Source organism: Physella acuta, unplaced genomic scaffold (genome assembly GCF_028476545.2).
Source record: "Physella acuta isolate Inbredline_101_S28 unplaced genomic scaffold, ASM2847654v3 ptg000546l, whole genome shotgun sequence".
In the NCBI taxonomy this organism is placed as follows: Eukaryota; Metazoa; Mollusca; class Gastropoda; family Physidae; genus Physella; species Physella acuta.
The window spans coordinates 283,828-305,097 of record NW_026732065.1 but is presented as its reverse complement, the minus strand read 5'-3'; the positions used below and the strand labels follow the sequence as shown (position 1 = coordinate 305,097).

The following is a 21,270-nucleotide window of genomic DNA, read 5'->3' as shown; positions in this document are numbered from 1 at the left end:
CTCGTTAAGGACGATACCCCCTCCTCCCCCCCCCCTCCGTTAAAGTAGACTCCACTTAGTTACCCCCACCCCTACGTTTAAAATCGTTTCAAACTAAATTATCTTCCCCTAATAGTCGTCACTAATACCGGCTCTGCTTGTAAACATTTAGCGTGAACCACAGCTCACCAGACCATGTAGGAGTGGGGGTGGTAGGGAGCGCGCTTACAGCTTGTTTTCTAGCGTCTCCCAGAAGAGAATTATATATATATATATATAGATAGATATTCGAGAAAGTTTAGGGGAGATCACTCCCGGTTTATTTTTTTGCACGATTACAATTCTTCCTCTTTACTTCGTGCACGAGAAAGAAAAAAAGATGTAAGGTTACTGGTAATTAACTAAATAACAACATGTCTTGCTAAAGGAATTAATTGCTAATCCTTAACCCAACCGATGTCCCAACATAGCCTTAATCCCTAATTTCTAACCATAACACTCAACTTGAGTTTACAATATTACTATAAGCTAACACACCGTTTTTCATTAGTCAGACATCGGTCAAACAAATAATCTAATCGTTAACCAAAAACTTATCATCACCTAGGGCAGGGGTCTCCAAACTACGGCCCGCGGGCCGGATGCGGCCCGCGATGTCCTCTCATCTGGCCCGCGGAGATCTTTTTGTCCACGGAAAAAAAATGTTTGTTGGTGATGGCTGAGGAACTTTGCCCAGAAAAATCAAAGACATGCCTGAAAGAAACTGGCCCCAGAACTGAAATTTGATAGTTAATGCGGCCCTCGGACTGAAAAGTTTGGAGACCCCTGACCTAGGGAATAGCGATCTGCCAAAAGTTTTCCTATAGTTATGGTCACTGTTGCGAAGCAAACAATCTTCCGTTTCGTTGAGTCCAATAGAATCGTCGCCCCTTGAACACTGCACCACGCCCTGCGCAAAACGATTGCGCGCGTATGTCTAACAGGAAAACAGTGTAGGCCGCTCATTGATCAATATAAAAGGCCGAAAACTTTCAACCGAAGACAGGAATTTGTGAAGACTACGAGAATGTTTCAACCCACATATAAATGTGTTTTCTTGCTGTTTTGTTTCCTTGGTAAGTACATTTATAGATCTTTAAATCTGCATGCATGTGGTAGATGATCTAAATATACTTACCTAAAATAATGGATATGCATATGTTATGTGAAATAGGCAAGTTAAATCTATCTTCGAATATGAACTTGTGTATTAATGATAGCGATAAAGAAGTGAGACATAATATGGTGCCATATAGAGACATTTCTTAAGCCTTCATTAAAGTAGTCAAGTTGAGAGAAGAGATTTATCAAATCTGAACCTAAAAATGTCTACCATAAATTATAGAAAATGGGATCATATTGAGATGTCTGATGATGAAGATGATACCCATCCAAATATCGACACACCCAGTTTATTCAGATGGCGTCATCAAGCAAGAGTTGAAAGAATGGAGGAGCAAAAAAAAAAAAAGAAGAAAGAGAAGTTTGAGCAAGATAAACAGTTATCAACAAAGAATAGCAGAGATGAAAAGGAAAGTAAAAGAGGCTAAAGAGTCTGCATCATCTGAATTTCAAAAGCTCAAGAATGAACTTTCAGAACTAGAGGAACAAGAAGAAGAATATAGGAAGATGGAAGAGGAACTCAAAAAAGAAGAAAAATTGACACCTTTGAATATTGACACCATTTGTAAAGAAGCAAAATCTAAAACACTGATAAATAAAGCAGCACCACCACCGAAAGAACTTTCAGCAGAAGAAAAAATTAGCAAGCAGCAAGACTTTACTAAAAAAATATAAGAGTGAAATCCGCAAGTATGGCATGCTTCAGAAGTGGGATGACAGCAAGCAGTATCTAACAGAACACAACTATATTGAGTGTGAGGAGACTGCCAACTATCTTGTTATCTGGTGTATTGATCTAGAGGTGGAAGAGAAACATGATCTCATGAAACATGTTAGTCATCAATGCAGTGTCATGCAATTTATTTTGGAACTGGCCAAAAGTCTAAAGACTGATCCTCGCAGTTGTGTCGGGGCTTTTATCTCCAGAATTAAACTTAGAGAAAAACAGTACACTGATGCTTTTAATGATGAGCTTGAAGCTTTCATATCAAGCATTCAGGAGAGGGCTAGAATAAGGATTGAAGAAGCCATGAAAGAATATGAAGAGGAAGAGCTTAAAAAACGTTTAGTTCCTGGAGGCTTAGATCCTGAAGAAGTGATGCAATCACTTCCAGAAAAACTGCGGGCTTGCTTTGAGGCTCAAGACATAGCATTTTTGCAAAAGACAGTAGCAGAAAGGCCTCAAGAGGAAGCAGCATACCACATAAAGCGCTGCATTGGCTCAGGCCTATGGGTCCCTGGGGGAGATGACAAAGAAGAGGCTAGTGGAGTACAAGAATCCAAGGAAGAGGAAGTTTATGAAAAAGTTGATTGATAGTCCCTTCTGAAAATTATGTTTTATTATTACAGAAATAGATATACAATTCGTATATTTCTAAACTGTGTAACTTCTGGTTATAACTTGTTTTTTTTTATCCATCAATAGGAAGTAATTTGTTAACAAATAACTTTTTTATTATTGTTTTATAAAACTGTTCAACTGAATTTTTATTAAATTTTGTGTTGCTGCTAAATAAAAAAGTCATATTGGTCATTGGGAATTAAAACTATAGCCATTGCTATTGAGCTATTTTAAATTTATATTTGAATAAGCTAATGTTGTTTATCAGTTCAGTATTTCAGTTGCATAATCATATATTGTTCTATCATTTTAATTATTAACACAGGCTGTATTAATTACCACAATGCACTAAAAGTAAACAGGTTTAGTAGTGTTTACTAAAAAAACGTAAACCTATTTAAAGATTTATTTACATAGCAGAATAAAACCATAGTGATTAGTGTTCACTTTTCTGGTACCAGTTGTGAAATGTACTTAAAAACTTTTGAATATTTAGTTACAAAAGCATTGATGGGCAACTGCAATTCTGTAATTGTTTTTATAACTGTCTTTTATCGAATTGCATAGTGTACAATTTTAAGGTGTAATTTCTCATCAATCTAACTTTTAATGAGTTTAATTTTATTTTGTAAATAATGGCACATTACATGTACTATTGAATTGACCAATAGTTTACAATAACAAAAATTGTAAAAGACTAAAAAAAAAATAGCCAGCCTGTGATAGCAGACTGTAGCTTCAAGCATGTGTCTCTTCCCATTATGTTTTATTTTTTTTCTCCCACGTTTCATCACCCTGGACGAAAAGGTTGCTTATAAATGGAGGGGGGTGGGGTGATTTCAAATCACATAACTACTACATCGAGTCCGTGATTATCACGTTAAATTCATATTGGTAAGCTACCGTTAGACAATGCCTTCTCCCATAGGAAGAACAAACAGAGTAAACATAACGGGTAGAATTGATGTTAAAACTTTATTTATTGTGTATTGGGTTAGTTTTGCCAGATTTATTAGTGTAAAGTGTATCTACCATCTCCCTTCTTGTAATAGACAGATTTGTGAGTTCATTTACGAAATTGAAAACACAATTTTAAAACATTTTAAAAACATTTTTCCTGTTTCGTGAGAAAATAAACCGGGAGTAATCTCCCGTAAACTTTCTCGAATATTCTTATATAAAACTACGAGGGATGGCAACATGATTTTTAATTCATTTTTTAAATTACTTAAATTTATTATAATAGAATAGAATCTCGTAGAAAAAGAATTGCGCACGAAAAAAATCTGTGTATATTAGTGCGGAATATTATTAGTACTTTATAAATTCACATGTGTTTTTGAGAAATTGGAAATATCGTAAAATACTACTTCCGTTCAACGGAAATTACTTAAAACTCGACAGAAGGCACATAATTAGATCTTTTACCTATATTTTTGAAGTTTCATTTGTCTATCTGAAACAATTTATAGGTTTTTGAAAAATTTAAAGTAGAATAAGTGCCACTTTCGGTTATCGGAAATCGCTGAAAAGTTTATACAGAACTAACTAAAGGCCACCCATAATGCCACCCAAACTAACCAAATGCCACCCAGACTAAAGTAATGCGACCCAGACTAACTTAAGCCATCCATAATGAAATCCCAACCAACCAAATGCCAGCCAGACTAAAGTAATGCGACCCAGACTAACTTAAGCCATCCATAATGAAATCCCAACTAACCAAATGCGAGCCAGACTAAATTAAGGTCAACTATAATGATACCCAAGTCTGGGTGGCATTATGGGTGGCCTTATATTATGCTGTGTAGCATTATGTTTGTTGGGGTGTCATTATGGGTGGCGTTAATTTAGTCTGGTGGCATTTGGTTAGTTGGGGTGTCCTTATAGGTGGCCTTAAGTTAGTTTGGTTGGTGTTAGGTTAGCTTGGTTGTCCTTATAGTTTGCCTTTAGGTATTCTGGTCTGTATTAGTTTAGTTGGGGTTGTAGTAAGTCTTGATGGCTTCATTTTAAAAACGTTTGTTTTTCTGGAAATTTTCTCTGCCGAAATAGAAACATGCAATGGGTTGGGGAGAGTTAGTTAGGGTGCAGATTTATGTCCATTCTTATATGTACAGTTTCAGGTTGATTCCAGACAAAAAGGAGAGAGCCGTAGCTCAGGTTCACGAAAATTATACAAAACGAGTGAATAACAACGAAGTTAAAAGATATTTAATCTAAATTTATTGTTTGGTAAATGTTTGGGGATTTTTTTTTTAAAGTATGTGTGCTCATAAAATATATTAATTATATATATATATATATATATATATATATATATATATATATATATATATATATTTATATATATATATATATATATATATATATATATATATATATTTATATATATATATATATATATATATATATATATATATATATATATATATATATATATATATATATATATATATTTCAATCATTTAACAAAAAATAAATTCCAAGAGTTCTGTTTCTCAATCTTTGCAGAATGTACAGCTTTAGCCTACGGCGTCCAGTGCTCTAAACATGAAGACTGTACAATCGTATCTAAAATATGCACTGCGAATAAAATCTGCGAATGCAAACCTGGTTTTATCCCTATTAAAACCGGATGCGGCAGTAAGTAAAACAATCATTGAAAAAAGGTTATAGGTTCGTATCCTGCGTGTCAAGTTTGAAACGAATAGGTTCGGTAGAAAAAGTTGGAGTTTGCTCCCCAAATTTTGACCTAGCAAGAAGTCAAAATAACAAGGAAACGTTAAGTTGAGGCTTGTAAATTGTAAAAATGCTATAGATCTATATTTTAATGGACTATTATTTCTTGATGCAAGGGGAGAGAACTGCTATAAAATAATATAGTATTATGACAAGACAAGATTACATTTTCTTTATCATACATTCAATATAATGTTAATTAAACGTCCATGTTCATTATGAAATTAGATATTCAACAATATTTGCTCTTTGTTATTTATATCAATTTAATCCCATTAGCTAAATATAGCTCTTGGCTCGCCAAGCCTTGACTCCAAATCAATGTAAACAAAAATCTAATATTATATAAATACGCATATTGACAAATTGTTGCTTCTTTTGTCTATTTTATTTCTTTCTTTTATGTACAAACAGAGAAACTAGAAACACCCATGGTATCTCAGGAGACAGGTAGAACAACCGACTTAATCAACGGTTCAACTGGCGTCTTAACTTGTGACACAGTCTCAGGTACCGCATCATGGTATCTCGGCGACGTACTGCTGTCGGCCACTACCCCGAGTATACACATAAAGAAAGCTGGAGTTTACAAGTAATTTCTTGCTAAGTTATCAAAGAACGAGTTCTTAACAAACCTTGACATTTTTATATTCAGGGTAACAAAAAGCATACTCTGTTAATTAAATGTTATAGTAATGCAACTTAAATTGACTTAAATATTTTATAATGCTTATACATATTTTTGTATGTTTTAGGCTTATTTTAACGTCATTTACTGGTACATATAAAAAAATGAACAGATCGATAATGAGATACAGCAAACGTGTAATCTACCACTAATTAAATTTAGAAAATAGACGCTTCTCATAAAATTATAACATATTCTATACATAGTAAATATAAGTCCACAACACATAATTTTATTTTGAATATTTCCACCCAGATGTCAAGCCCTATCAAACACCGTGAGCTTACACTCGGATAATAGTTCTGCGTTAACCATCACTGCTGTTGAAGGAAACACATGTATGTATTAACAATACGGTAAACGAAATTGTATGGATTCGCAGATGTTATACATTAACAAATAAAGATGGTTGTACAAAGTTCACCGTTTCCTCGCCTACCTATACCTACATCGGTATACATTTGGGAAGATGAAATTAAAAAAAATAACGGTTTAATACGATTATTCTCTAATACAGCTTAGGTATGAAAAAAGCGTCGTCCTTCCCATGCATGATGAACCCAATGTTTTCCCGGACGTTCGCGCCTAGTGAGAGTCCTCCCTACCCTCGAACACAATATCCAACTCTTAAAGCAAAGACGAAATGGCTATACCGATGCCGTATGTTATCATTTTATTTCCAGATTCAAAGAAACAGACACTGAAAATAGAACCTGAAGGCACAACAATTTACCCTGGAAGAAATGTAGTTCTTACTTGCTCTGATGCACCGATGGGTTTTGCTGGGAAAACCACTTTTCTGGTATGTTAGATTTGTTTTTATAAGTGGAAAATGGCCATATGTATATTAGTAGCGTGCCCGTCCCCGAGTGTTGCCGCGAGGTTAGAAGAAAGTCTGACGAAACATTCTATGAGGGTTTCATCAATGCGTTACCAATCCTATATTTTTAGACATGTGATCTTGTTTTCTAAGCCAGAGTTTTTAAAATGTAAACAACGCCTGCACTATATTTCTTGGATCATATTTGTCGGGCACGGGTTTACAATCGCCCAGCGCGCATCAGAAAGCCTTGAGTATAAAGTAATCACTCTCCGTAATAGTGAGGTAGAACACACTTCATCCATCGCCCAGGTGTCAGTAACGTAGAGAGGCGCTATCGTGGGCCCCCAATTATATTACCGCAGTGGCGCCGCGTACGGCCCCTTGATCGGTTCAATCAGCGAATGTTGTGTGCCGCTTTTTCAATACTGTAGGGTGCTTCTTAAAAACTAACGTAGGTGCCATAGTTCATTGCACTTTTATGGGGGGTTTTGTCCAGGGGGTTCGTGTTGCGGGGGGTTTATGTCCAAGGGGTTTATCTCGGGGGGTTTATGTTCAGGTGTTTTTTGACCGGGAGCCAGTTGCATGACTAAAAAGTATTGCACACCAAATGAACATGATCTATGCGCGTAATTAGTTCATAAAAAATAATCTAATTAAGTCAAATTTAATGTCTTCAAGTCTTGACCCACGTGCCAACCTTGAAACGAATTTGTCAGTTAGAAGTGCCCGAAATATCGCTCGCCCGTTTCGGTCTATGACGACAGACTTTCGACTGACAACAGAGGAAGCAAGTTCAATAAAAGCTTGTTCAAACACAGTTTTATTAACCAGTGTGTATTAGTTGACAAAAAGTATTGAAAAATAACAATGCAGTGCTCGTTGATCAATTTACAGTGACACTAAAAAATAGGAACCACTTTGTAAAGAAACTTCTTTAGGAAGGTATTATTATATTTTTAAGAGAGTAAAAACTGTCTTAGATTTTTTATATTAAACAAATAGGTTGATTCCAAACCTGTAGCTGAGAGCACTAAATCGATGACTACTCAAATCTCTATGAACAGCACTTATAGTGGGAAGAAAATATCCTGCAGACTGGAACCGTTCGAGCAGATTACATTCATAGATTCAGATGACATGGGGACCTTACCAACAGAAGATGCCAGTGTGTGCATGTATTTTTATTAAATATTTGTTATTATTTGTAAAACTTTTATTACTTTATCTATTTCTCGCATCTATTCATTTCCAAAGTCAAGTAACGAAATTTTACATTTTCTTTTTAAAAGAAAAAAGTTTAAACTTTAAACAAATTAGTATGTTTTTTTCTTGTACTACAAAGGCTGCAAATATGTTAATAATTTAATTTAATTGACTTTGTTAAAATATTTAAACTAGATATCAAAGTCACCTCAGTGAAAGCGATTGTAACTGATGCAAATGATGAAGAGCTTAAAACAGACACAACTTACAATATTGGAGCAGTAGGACCAACCATCACCTGCCAGACCACCCCAGCACCAGAATCTCTGGACCCTGTAATGCCAATAATATACGAATTTTTAGAAGTGGTTAGTGTTTTTCCAACTTCACGTTACACGTCGGGTTTGTAAATGAATATTGCAAACCTTGTTACTAAACTTTTACCCAGTCTTAATGCAACATTTCAAAATAAAGTAAAAAATAAATTCGTTAATAAAAAGTAGAGATTAAAGAGTAATTACTTACAATCGCTCAACCTGCTATCATACGAAGGCAAACTGTTTCGTTACTGATAGTTGGTTTCTTGCCTGACTAAGATATTGCGAGTTACTATCGGGCTTCAAAGCGAAAATTTTAAGTAGTATGTGGCTAGGCTGGAAAGACGGTGTCCAAGCTTCCGGGGAAATAAATTAGAATCGGCCCGTTCCCAAATCAAAATTTTCATAATGCTTTTTTCCCCCTATTAAAGCCCGAGGGCATGCCTACAAAGTCCCGAGTCACTTTATAAATTGCATGAAACAATAATTTAAAAAAGGACAAATCTGAAGGGTTATTAAATTAAGACACATTACATCACTGATTTTGGCGGCCCACCGAGAATTTTTCTTGGTGGCCCACCGGGATTTTTCAAGGTGTCCTGGTGACAAAGACCATCTCTGTTATGTGGTGTCTACGTCTTTACAAATGAATTACTCAAAAATTGAAAATAAAACAAATATAAGAAACTTTGTAAAAGTAAGCTTTTGTTTGCACAAAAATTAAAAAAAAATATTATACAAACTTGCTTTCTTTAATAAAAGCTCTGGTCGCTCATGAAATCTCTTATTTTTTTTAGTGACCGTTGCTTTTATTAAAGACAAAAAAATTATTTTATTTTAAAAAAATATTCATTGCATTAGAAGCTTAAGGTTTTAAAAAAATTGTTTTAGTACTTTGATTTCAAATGGTGGAACAGATTTTTAAAATAATAAATACATATTTTTTTTCTAGTTATGGATTTATCAATGTCCAAAGTATAAAATTTCATTTGTTTAATTATCAAAACATTTCTATAATTTCAGTTTAGTAGTAAGGTGAAACAAAACGGTACCTCAAAGACATATAAAGTGCCTACAACTGAAGCAAGTAGCTCAGTTTATGAATGCTCAGCCGCGTATAAAGAATATACTGCAGTAAAGTCAGCATTGACCATACAAGTAACTGTCAGTGAGTTGGTTTATATTTTAGATGTTAGTACGTTTTTATTACGGAAAGTAAAAAATGAATAATAAACGTAGGTCCCACAGATTACAAATTAAAATAATATTAACAAGTCTCAGTGTGTTTAGACTTAAATTCCCGATACCAGTCCGTATATTTCTAAAGTTTTAAAATGTAGTATTTTGCTAGCTAATATATGTTTTATACTTGTTTTACGTAAAAAAATTAAAATAAGAGGGTTGAACTACACAAAGATTTACGTTTCCCATAGTATTTCAGTAAACTGAATGAGTACATTTTAAAATTTTAAAATGTGAATTCTCAATGCACAAGGAAAGTTTAAAATCTTGTATGACATTTAGTTGCAGAGTCGTAGGGTTTGAATTTTAGGTCAAAATGCGAATTTGAGAAAAAGTGAAATGAAGGGTGGAAAAGAGCACTGCGTGGTTTCTTATTTAGAACAAAACATTAAAAGACCACTTGTTTTGTATGGAAAAGCAATTGACTAGTATGTGCATTTAGATATCTGTTGTAAGTTTTCGATTGATATATTTTTGTATTTCAGCGGAAAGTTTGTATACGAGAGATAATGAAGTAGAGCCGATTAAACAACTATAAACAATACACGCTCGAAGAGAGCCGCTTTCTGCGTTATTGTATAAACATTTGATAGTGGGGGGAGAGGGTACCATGTTTTACATCGAAATTTTTTTGGTACATAGCTAAATGATGCTAATGCTGAATTAAGAAATAAATTGATAGAAAAAAAGTGAGTTTTATCTAAAAAAAAATTGTCTTTTTGTTTTAAATGTTTTAAATTTAAAATTAATCATAAGTTAACCTGTAATATGCATAAATCAAATAAAGAATTCACCAATTTGCTGAAGAATTTGACTGGGTTCCAAAAAATTTAGCTCCCTAATGTTATCCCTACTCTACCAAATTATTTTAAAGTAAAAACTATCTCTGTGTTATTTTAGCGTGGTTTGTTTCTTCATATACTTTTTTATTTCTTTTCCACTGATTGAATTATTGGTCTCTTCACTACAAACTACCTGTGTTATTGAGAATGGGCGGTCTCTTATTTCACCGTATCCAGTAATATATCTTGAAGGCAGTTGTTCTACACATAATATATCCTATTAATCTACTTTTTTTTACAACCAATAAAAAACGGTTGTATATTTCTCCAGCTAGTTGCTTTTACAGTGCATTATCTACTAAAACAAAGCAGGTAGCAAATCCTCATGAGTTCATAGCGTCCCCAGTAATACAGTAAAACGGCCAGAATGAGCTGTCGCTGTCCTAATCTACTATTAATTCGGTCACATGTACACTCAATCAACATTGACTTATTTATGCTATTAGACATGGGGCTTTTAGACGATTAATCTTTTTCTGTATTTATGTGCATTAGAACAATTGTTTTATTACAGATCCTAGCTACCTGACGGCCCCTGTTTTAATAAAGGCTAGTCTTCCTGCCATAAGTATAGGTTCAACCTTAATTTTATCATGTGGCGGATCAGTAGATAATACACTTACCTACACATGGTTTTTTAACAACAAGTTCATCGACGGACAAGCAGACTGGAAGATCCAATTATACAATTTCACAGTAGCTGACATTGGAGAATACAAATGTCAAGCTTCAAAGAACCGGTATACGACGGCTAATTCGTCTTTTCATGCTAGTAAGTTTATGTGTCTTATCGTACCTTTTATTCTCATGTAAATAGTGCCGTCTTATTCATGCATATTTGTTTTCTATGTAAAAGTTTAGATTCAAACTAGTAAGCATCCTCTTCATTTTGCATGTTATAATTTATTTTATTGCTAAAATGTATTTGAAGTGTATTGATGCTTTATATATATATATATATATATATATATATATATATATATATATATATATATATATATATATATATGAATATCTATTTTCGCAAATTTATCTATCTACTAATATTTACATATAATCATATTTCGTCGGGACTTCCACATATTTATTTCTTTGTCCGAGTTTTCCAGATCAGAAAATCTGCAATATGCATAGAATTATAAGATCAGTAGAGGGTAAGCGGGTAATTCGCACACCAGTATATTGACAGAAAAACTAAGCTATAGTCAGCGTAGGTCAGAAAAGCCACTAAGAGATTATGACTTGAAATGTAAGACCATACTAATGTATATGGTTTAGTCTACCGCTAATTTAATGCGGTTGTCTTTATTTGATGAAGCTGAAAGAGTTAAACAAATTTTTGCCAACAATTATTAAGTTTAGTGATGTTTATGTAGCTAGCGGTTTTTTTTCTTCGTGAAGTCTTTACTATATCAGACCCTAACTTCATTTTGACCACAATTTCCATCTCCGTAGTACTGAAGTGTTTAGGAGATCTTCAGTCCTTGTAATTGTACGTCTTCTGAACAGACATATCTTTAGGGAGTGGGAGAGGGGGGGGGGGCTCTGCTCCCCATCACAGCACGTCAACCGTCTCATCCCCCAAACAAATTAGGAAATATATATATACCTAGATAAATGACCCGTTGAGGGAGAAATGCAACTGGTGTAAGGTTAATAATTTTGTCTTTTTCTCTAAACCAAAACCAAAACTATCCCATCAAGTATTTTCATTAGTTGCTAGTAAACCCTACACCGAGCGATGGGCTTACACACTAACACATGTGTCGTTTACAGTCCGTTGTAGAGTCTGATGAAAGCTTTCAAACCTATCACAGCCTGATGTAATACGATTAAAACCGGCCGCTGGTTGATTAGCTAGAAGGGGGAAAAGGGGATGGACTTGGTACATTCTTCAAACTGACAGACATGTCCATGACACATTGCTTCAGCTTAGTATAAAACGTACTTAACAGCGCTTAGTAGTGTTCCAATGACAACCAACAGTACATTTCTTGGCAAAGTTTCAAATACTAACCTAAATGTTGTTGTATAATTTTAAAACAACAAATAGAATAGTATATGCATGTTAACAAACGAGACATGCGATTGTTTTGTTTATCTAGAAACAAGATGGCTATATAGCCCACGTGGTTAGTTGCAACCTATCGTGATTTATTTTGATTTACTGTACTCTAATATGCAGAGTTTCTTCCAGGCATCTTCCCCTCCCCCCCCCCCCCCCCCCCCCCGGAGAAAAAAAGTCTGGAAGAAACACTGCTAATATGATTGGTCAAGCGTATCAATGAATCTTTTCCCATTCATTATTTTTACGAGTATGTCCTTATATGGAGTCTGACATCAAATTTTACAGTGTAGAAAACAACGTTTATTCCACTTATTTGTAGAACAAAGAAAAAAGTCACTAAACCAGTGGGTACACGAGCGCTTGGCAGATAGAATGATGTATAGTTTATGATGCCTCGCGGGGAATAAAAGATGTAATACCCGCTCGAAGATAGCCGTTGTCTGCGTAGTACGGTAAAAATTTGCCCGGGGGGGGGGTACCATGTATCACATCGCAATTAAAGGAATTTATGAAGCGAACCTAGCTTTCATTCATAGTTATAGCTATAGTAGTTCATTATTAAATATAAAAAAAAACCCCATCAATTTTCTCCTTTTGTTCTCCAGTTTCCAGAAACTGTCGACAGCACTGCTAACACAAAAAAATATTCCAATATGCCCACCTCACCCTTATATTCTTTTTACACCAAATGAATCCCTGTTATTAGATCCGAACTCCAAACGGAGTACTGTCTCTATTTTTGTTTAAGTCAAACATGGCATGCAAAACAAATACGACAGAATTGCCGATTCAAAACAATAATGCACTATAATGCTTTATTTCAATTAGGCTATAACTTTTATCGATATATTCATCTGTCATTTCTATAGAGAACCAACAATTTTATGAAATTTTACAATAAGAGTTACATTTTGAAAAATTAAAGCCGTTTGGGAACTATCGATTACACTTTTTTATATTTTATATTGAATATAAGCCGTTGAAAGCAGTTAAGAATTATTTTATCAACTCAAATATTTTTAAAAAGCTCCCCTCAACCTCTTCCATAAAGTCAACAGGACTGGCCAGTGAAAGTATATCAATGTTAGACAGAACAATTGTTTCCCATGATAAAATACGTAATAGCGGTCTACTAATCCAAATTAAAAATAACAGTGTTTGCTAAAGTACTATTATATTACAAATAATAGATTATTTGTTTGAATATTGATAACCTTAAAAAAACCGGAAATCAGTTTGTATTTAACATATTTTTCAAAATAATCAATTTTGGTAGAAAAATATGCTTTCTGGCAACAACCATTTGGAACAATTAGGAACCAGCTTTTCAAGCCTATTTCGGACAAAAAATAATAAAAATAGTTTTAAAAATCAACAAAACAATTGAATGACTCATTTATAAACAGTATTTTCTTCGGTTTTGAATCTATTTTGTGATTTAATATAGTGTTTTGAATACTATCAACGCATGTATTTTAGCCTTTTTATATTGTTATAGTTATACTGATATTAGAACTAGTGTGTGTGGATGCTAATGCTAAACCAACCTCTACTTCCACAAGTGTTTACTTCAGGACTCACCTCCATTCCTACGTGGACGTCATCACTCGATGACCAAGAGGCGTAGCGAGGGGGGGGAGGGGTCGGGTGGGGGTACATATGTCCCAGGGCGCCGACCTTAGGGGGCGCCAAATGGGTTGGAAAAACAAATTATAAATAGTTTGAGGGGGGGTGCAAATCGAAAGTTTGAAGGGGGGGGGGGGTGCAAATTAAAACTTTGCTCCCGAGGGGGGTGCCAAATTGGAAGTTTGTCCCCAGGCGCCGGGAAGGGTCGCTACGCCTCTGCGATGACCCAGGGAGTGGCATGATATTCGGTGTGAAATGACGAATTCATTTGGTGTGAAGATATGAGTTAGGGTTAGGTTTGAAGTATAGAGATAGTTAAATCTAGTTAAACAGTGTCTTTGAAGGTGTAATATTATTAAAAAATCAAATTATTTAGTTAAAGTATTAATATATTATGTAGAAGATTAAGCGTATTTCGTGAAAAATCACTTTTATTGCAATAAAATTTATATTTATTGGACGTTTAAAAAAATCAATATTTATAAAAATATTGATTTAAAAAATCTATTGCCATTCCTTCATTCACATCGCAACAGCTAAGCCATATTAAAAAGTTAGAAACATTTGAAGACTAAATATTATGGGCTAATGATGTAACTATATTTGATATAATGATTTATTTTCATGAAATTACAAATATATTTAGCACAGTTTCTATAAAAGTGATTTTTATAACTCCCAACAGTTATGAAACCCACTGTCACCCGTGTTACTCCTGGAATCATCTATCGTGCAGGCTGTGATTACGAACTGAAATGTAACACTGGCTCAAGTTTGACAGACGGTTGGAGCTACTCATGGACAAAGTAAGAATTTTCATAATGATAAAAATAAAAGAACATCATATTTGTGTGCCTCCTTCAACTAATTCCATTATGGAGGTAAAGCAATTTTACATATGTTCGTAACATATCATAAAAACCTTACCCAAACTCTAAACTTGCATAGGTTGCAAATGCAAATTATTTTAAAGTAACTAAACTTTTAAAAATTGTATGCCCTGTTCTGAATGTATAGTATATCAGATCTTAAACACATCGTCTAACTTAGCGTTAATTGTCAAAACTCCTCCCTTAACTTCTTTACATTAGTGTGGAGTGTATATACAGGTGTAACTTCAATTTAACATTCATCGTTACTAAATATTTAAAATATAATTCCTTCCAGCGAGAATAAAGAGACATTAAGGAATTAAGAATTAGTATTTCACAAGTGAATGCCGCATAGCAATATATGCAAACAATGACGATACGAGAACAGTGCATGCGTTGAGCCATTGAGCGAACTGATTTCAATGCAATTTTTCAAATAATATCTATGAAACAAAGTCTAAACATGTATTTTTCTATTGTCCATTTAAACTATAAGCAATCCTAGTTTCTTTTACTTTTCTTTTTAGAGATGATGCCGTCACTCTGATTGAAACCGACACATACACAATAACAAAAGCAGCTGCAGTAACAAATGATGGGAAATATACATGCACTTCTACATACAATGGCGCGTTCAGCCACAGCGATCCGTTTATAATTGCCATCACAGGTTAGTCATGTGGCACCTGCATTGTATAGTATATTTTCTATGTTGTCACCGTAAGCAGTAAATGTCTGTTGTATGAAACGAAAAGCGTAACCACCAGATATATATATATATATATATATATATATATATATATATATATATATATGTATATATATATATATGCAGGTAGGTATATATATACTAGCCGTCATAGGCTATGCTTTACTCTAACTCAGATACGTATGTTTGTTTACAAATGTTTTAAGAAAAATTGAATTGTATTACAAAATAGCTTTTTACACCTTAATAACAAACTTTTGAAAAACGTAACATTAACGTAAAAAATAAACCGGGAGTGATCTCCCCTAAACTTTCTCTAATATTCTTATATAAAACAACAGGGGATGGGAACTCCTTTTTAAATACTTAAAGTTTTTAAAATAGAATAAAATCTCGTACAAAAAAGAATTGCACACCAAGTGAACGCCAAATAAAGATGTGCATAATAGTGCGCAATATTATTAGTACTTTATAAATTTTTTGAGAAATCGGATATAACGTAAATTAGTACTTTCGGTCAACGGAAATTACACATAATTTTACAGAAGGTAGAGAATTTGATGTTTTACTTACATGTGAAATTCCATTTATCTATCTAAAATAGTACTCAAGTTATAGGCTTTTGAAAAATTCAAAGTAGATAAAGTACCACTTTCGGTTATCGGAAATCGCTCAAAAGTTGATACGGATCTACGATTTTGATAAAATACTTATATATGAAATGTCATCAACCTATCTGTTACGGTACTCAAGTTATCGTATTTACACACACACACACACACACACACACACACACACACACACAGACACACAGACACACAGACATAGGCTACGGACAAGATTGCAAAATTATGTTTTTTTCGTATCAGTGAGGTGTAAAATGTCGAGATTTGTAAAAATCTCGATTTTTTTGCACGATTACAAGACTTTCTCTATACTTCGTATATACGAGAAAGTAAAAATCATAAAAAAACATTATATTAATAAGCTTTTATGCAATAATGCACTAAAAATTGAAAATAAATGATTTTTTAAAAATATATTATAAAACACTAATATTTTAATTACTATAAAGAAAAGCGTGGGTCACTTTAGTCTCTATTTGATACCTTTTCTAATAAGTAGCAAGTGACCAACGCTTTTCTTTATGGTAATTTAAATAGTAAGGTATTATTATATACAAGCAGTCGATACCCGTTACACGTGAATTATAGGCCTATATATTTATGTTATACTTGAGAAAAATATTTTATAAAATAGTTATAGGTCACAACGCTTTGTGCTCTACTACACATTGAACGATATTAGTGACAAAGCAAAGAAACTTGTTCAGTTGCACTATTAAAAATGTGTTTCTACATTCGAATATGCCTTTATTTTTATTTTCCTTCATTTAATAAAATTTAGTGTTTGTACATTTGAAACAACCAACATATTATTGTCAACAAAAGTTCGAATCTTTTACTGCTCCATATATAGCTGAACACACTGATCAAATAGCCTTAAAAATGTTGCGGACAGAGAGAGAGAGAGAGAGAGAGGGAGAGAGAGAAAGAGAAGTGCGCACATTGGCTTTTATATATTAGTATTTAAAGGAAATCATTTATTTTCTCCTTTTAGTGCATTATTACATAAAAGCGTTTTATAAATACATTATTTTTAAAATTTACAACAGAGTTGCATAACTAAAAACTGTTGCGCAACTAATAAACGTGATAACGCAAGTATAATAGTGCGGAATAGTTGGATCAGACTGCCTACTAATTTTACACAATTTTAATTAATTCATAAAAAATTAATTAGGCATCCAATTGAGTCCAATTTAATGTCAGATCGCAATGTGTTTATGTCTTGACCCACGACCAAATTTGAACCGAATCTATCAGTTAGAAGTGCCCGAAATTCCGCTCGGGCGTTTCGATCTAGACAGACAAAATGACGACAGATCGACGACAGAGGGAACAAGCTAAATAAAATCTTGTAAAAAATTTCATTAAAAAGTTTTAGTAACAAGCTTTTATGTAATAATGCACAAAAAAGGAGAAAATAAGTTATACACTACTATTTAAATAACTATAAAGAAAAGCGTGGGTCACTTTAGTGTCTATTGGATACCATTACTAATATTTAGGAAGAGAACCACGCTTTTCTGGATAGTTATTTAAATAGTAGTGTATAATTTTTTTCTCCTTTTTTAGTGCATTATTACATAAAAGCTTGTTATTAAAACGTTTTTTATGAAATTTTATTGTAGTACTTTACATGTTTTATTTACACTAGAGTTGCATGTCTGAAAACCGTTGCGCACCTATTAAACGTGATGACGAGTGCCTAGTAGCGCGGAATAGTTTGATGAGGCAGTCTATTAATTTGGACAAAATTTAAATTAATATTTAAAAATTAATCAGGCAACCAATTAAGTCAAATTTAATGTCATGTTGCATTTTCTTTATATCTTGACCCACGTACCAACTACGAACCGTGTCCGTCAGTTAGAAAAGCCTGCGATTTCGCTCGGGCGTCTCGATCTAGACTGACAAGTGACGACTGACGAGGAAGTGAGTTAAATAAAAACTTGTAAAAAGAGTAACAGTACTTTGGACACATACATATTCTGGACCTTCGTGAGAAGTTTAAAACTAATCCATCAGGTAGAAGTGATGTTTTCTGAAAATTGAAAATACCGTACAAATTTTTTTTCACCGGAAATCAATTCAAATGTTATCAGTGGCGTAGCCAGGATCGTCTCAAGGGGGGGGGGGGTTCCAATTTTTACCCGGGGACAAACTTTCGATTTGCACCCCCCCTCAAACTTTCGATTTGCACCCCCCCCCCCTCAAACTTTCGATTTGCACCCCCCCCCCTCAAACTTTCGATTTGCACCCCCCTCATACTTTTTATATATACCGAGGGGTCTATGGGGGGTATGACCCCCCCCCCCTAACCCCCCCCCCTGCCTACGCCACTGAATGTTATCAAAAATAAAGTCGTACACTTATTTTAAATTTTTTGTTTATCTCACTGTTTATCTAAATGCTATCTGTATTTTAGAAAACGAAAGTACTATTTTTGGATATCAAAGGACACTTAAATTTTGAGAGTTATCGAACTATAAGATCCTATATTTGTAAATGATATTTTGTCTACTTATATGAGACAGTTTTGCCAACAAAACAGAGGAACGTACCACTTTTGGTCACAAGAATTTTTAAAACTTTTAAAAAACAAAAACAACTTCGTATACAACCTTATATTTATATTAATAATTTTACATACCTAGCTTTAATGGTACTCAAGTTATCAGCTTTTTATAGACGGAAAATAGAGTACGTATCACTTCTGTTTACCGCAAATCGCTCAAAAGTTGATAATAACTAACAGTTGAGATTATACTTATTTATTAAAATGTGGTCAACATAACTGAAACGGTACTCAAGTTATCGAGTTTATAGACGGACAGGATGGCAAAAGTAAGTTTTTTTTCTGCTCTGAAAGGTTATAATTTTTTTGCATAATTACAGTGCATCCATTTTATTCAACATCATAATCACTGCCTGTCACCCCTGGTAGGGTATGGGCCTCTGTCTTGTGCCATTTTCTTAACATGACTCACGGCTACATCAAACGCCAAATTAAGCACAAAGAAATAGCAATCGCATCCATTTATAACTTACAGCAAGAGTGTTTTGAAAGATGTCGACTTTTGTGGCTGCGTGCAGATACTTGTCAAATAGTCAAAACCTTTTCACGAATTTCGACGTGAATAAAAAGAAAACCCAGAAAACTAATGTTAATTCTTTCTTACCTTCCATGTGAGACTTTAACACCAATATAGTTTAATCTCAATGATCTGTACCTCATATAATATTACATATAGTTACTTTTTAAAATTCACACATTTTCTTATTTATTCCAGCTGGAGCTTCGGCCTTACACTGTTGTTTCTTGATGGTTATGGTTGCATCACTGTTATCAATTTTTTAGAACAGTAAAACAAGCACCATTTAAAAATATGTGTTATATTATGTCAGCTTTTTACACAAATTAAAAAAACGTGCAACAATATCGCTTTGTTAAAATTAAAATTGAAGTAATTGAAATCAATTTTAGGTTTAGTGGATTATGGCCGGATTATAGAAAAAAATGCCCTTGAAATATTTTTATTGGTAGCTGCCTTTGTGTTTTGTAATTTTAAAAAATAAAACAAAATGTCAATAATAAACATTTTTTTTTCAAAGCTTGAAAATTGTAGCGGTATAATAAGTGTAGGTTAGAAAGGCTTCATTTCTGTATGTTAAAATGAAATACATTTTCCATTAGTTAACAAGAAGAAATTATCATCTGCTGATCAAATACATTTTATGATTTTTTTAAAACATTAAATTACTGTTCAGTTCTAAGTATTACAACTTCCAACATTATATCTCTCTCTCTCTCTCTCTCTCTCTCTCTCTCTCTCTCTCTCTCTCTCTCTCTCTCTCTATATATATATATATATATATATATATATATATATATATATATATATATATATATATATATATATACATACATATATATATACATACATATGTATATATATATATATATATATATATATATATATATATATATATATATATATATATATATATATATATATATATATATATATATATATATATATATATATATATATATATATATATAATGTTTTGATGGGTATTCAAATTATCTTTCGATATAATACAACATTAAAAAATTAAATTAAGCACTATTATTTAACATTAACATGTAAGTGTATTATATTTATTAATCATTTTTAAAACGCAATTTTTCATTATTGTAGTATACTTTTTGAAAACCACAACCACTTTCACGTAGCCCACATAAAAGAAGCACTTTTGATATTAATTGATCGTTTTTTCCATAAAAAGGTTAGATGGTTTTATTTTGTTGTATCCAGGAAATCTTGATTGATACTGAACTTTAATATTTTATGTAAGTATTTTCTTTAAAAACTGACAGTGTTTATATTTAAGAAATTTGTTTGATAAATGTTTACGTTACTTGATATAAAATATAATTGTTGAAAACTTTAATTAAGAGGACCAAACAATACTAGGAATGATTACAGGCTTTAATCTGTTGAACAAATATTAAATTATATTACCCTAGACTTCATGTAATAATGCAATAGATTACACATGTACATACGTGATTCAGCAGAACAAAATTTATAAAATTGTTTTAAAAACGTTTTTAAAGTTAGATACATTGCTTTAATAAAATTTAACATGTGTTAAATACCATGTGCAAATACACACATAACTAAATTTTAAAAATATACAATTAATAAACCTTCTTTATATTTTTATCATAATTAATAAAATAAATCTTTAAAAAATAGCAATATCTGTTTTTGTTTTCCTTTTGATGTTTTGAACTTAAATTCAATCAAGGTTTTTTAAGGTTTTTTATCCTGGCTTTTGAGCCCAATTTGCCTGCTGATTCAAACTCCGGACTTTTCGGTTTAGCAACCAGAAGCTTTATCTCGCTAAGCAATAAAAAACATTAGAAGCAAAACATCCAGCATCCACAATAAAACAATTGCCCAAAAGGAGAGTCATATCAAAACGATAAGTTTTCAGAAAATGTGGAGACAGTTGGTGAACGAGCA

At 33.1% G+C, this 21,270-nt stretch overlaps 1 protein-coding gene and 1 pseudogene across 1 annotated transcript; both read left to right on the top strand.

The window, feature by feature from the left end:
• Positions 1 to 1,305: 1,305 nt before the first annotated feature.
• LOC131946167 (hsp90 co-chaperone Cdc37-like) lies at positions 1,306 to 2,455 on the top strand (annotated as a pseudogene).
• Positions 2,456 to 5,055: 2,600 nt separating this feature from the next.
• LOC131946165 (uncharacterized) lies at positions 5,056 to 19,595 on the top strand. Its single transcript, XM_059306814.1, has 11 exons — positions 5,056 to 5,125; positions 5,636 to 5,813; positions 6,165 to 6,247; positions 6,593 to 6,711; positions 7,735 to 7,897; positions 8,131 to 8,303; positions 9,276 to 9,420; positions 10,851 to 11,108; positions 14,716 to 14,836; positions 15,430 to 15,572; positions 19,528 to 19,595. The coding sequence occupies exons 2-11, from the start codon at positions 5,653 to 5,655 to the stop codon at positions 19,593 to 19,595; spliced, it is 1,434 nt and encodes a 477-aa protein (XP_059162797.1). The 5' UTR covers positions 5,056 to 5,125; positions 5,636 to 5,652.
• Positions 19,596 to 21,270: the final 1,675 nt, after the last annotated feature.

What these genes read in the sequence shown, in the direction of transcription:
- LOC131946165 (XM_059306814.1), top strand. Translation starts at nt 5,653, where the DNA reads ATGGTATCTCAGGAGACAGGTAGAACAACCGACTTAATCAACGGTTCA. An exon ending in AAGAAAGCTGGAGTTTACAA is followed by an intron (nt 5,814 to 6,164) that starts GTAATTTCTTGC and finishes ATTTCCACCCAG; the next exon opens with ATGTCAAGCCCTATCAAACA. An exon ending in TGCTGTTGAAGGAAACACAT is followed by an intron (nt 6,248 to 6,592) that starts GTATGTATTAAC and finishes TTTTATTTCCAG; the next exon opens with ATTCAAAGAAACAGACACTG.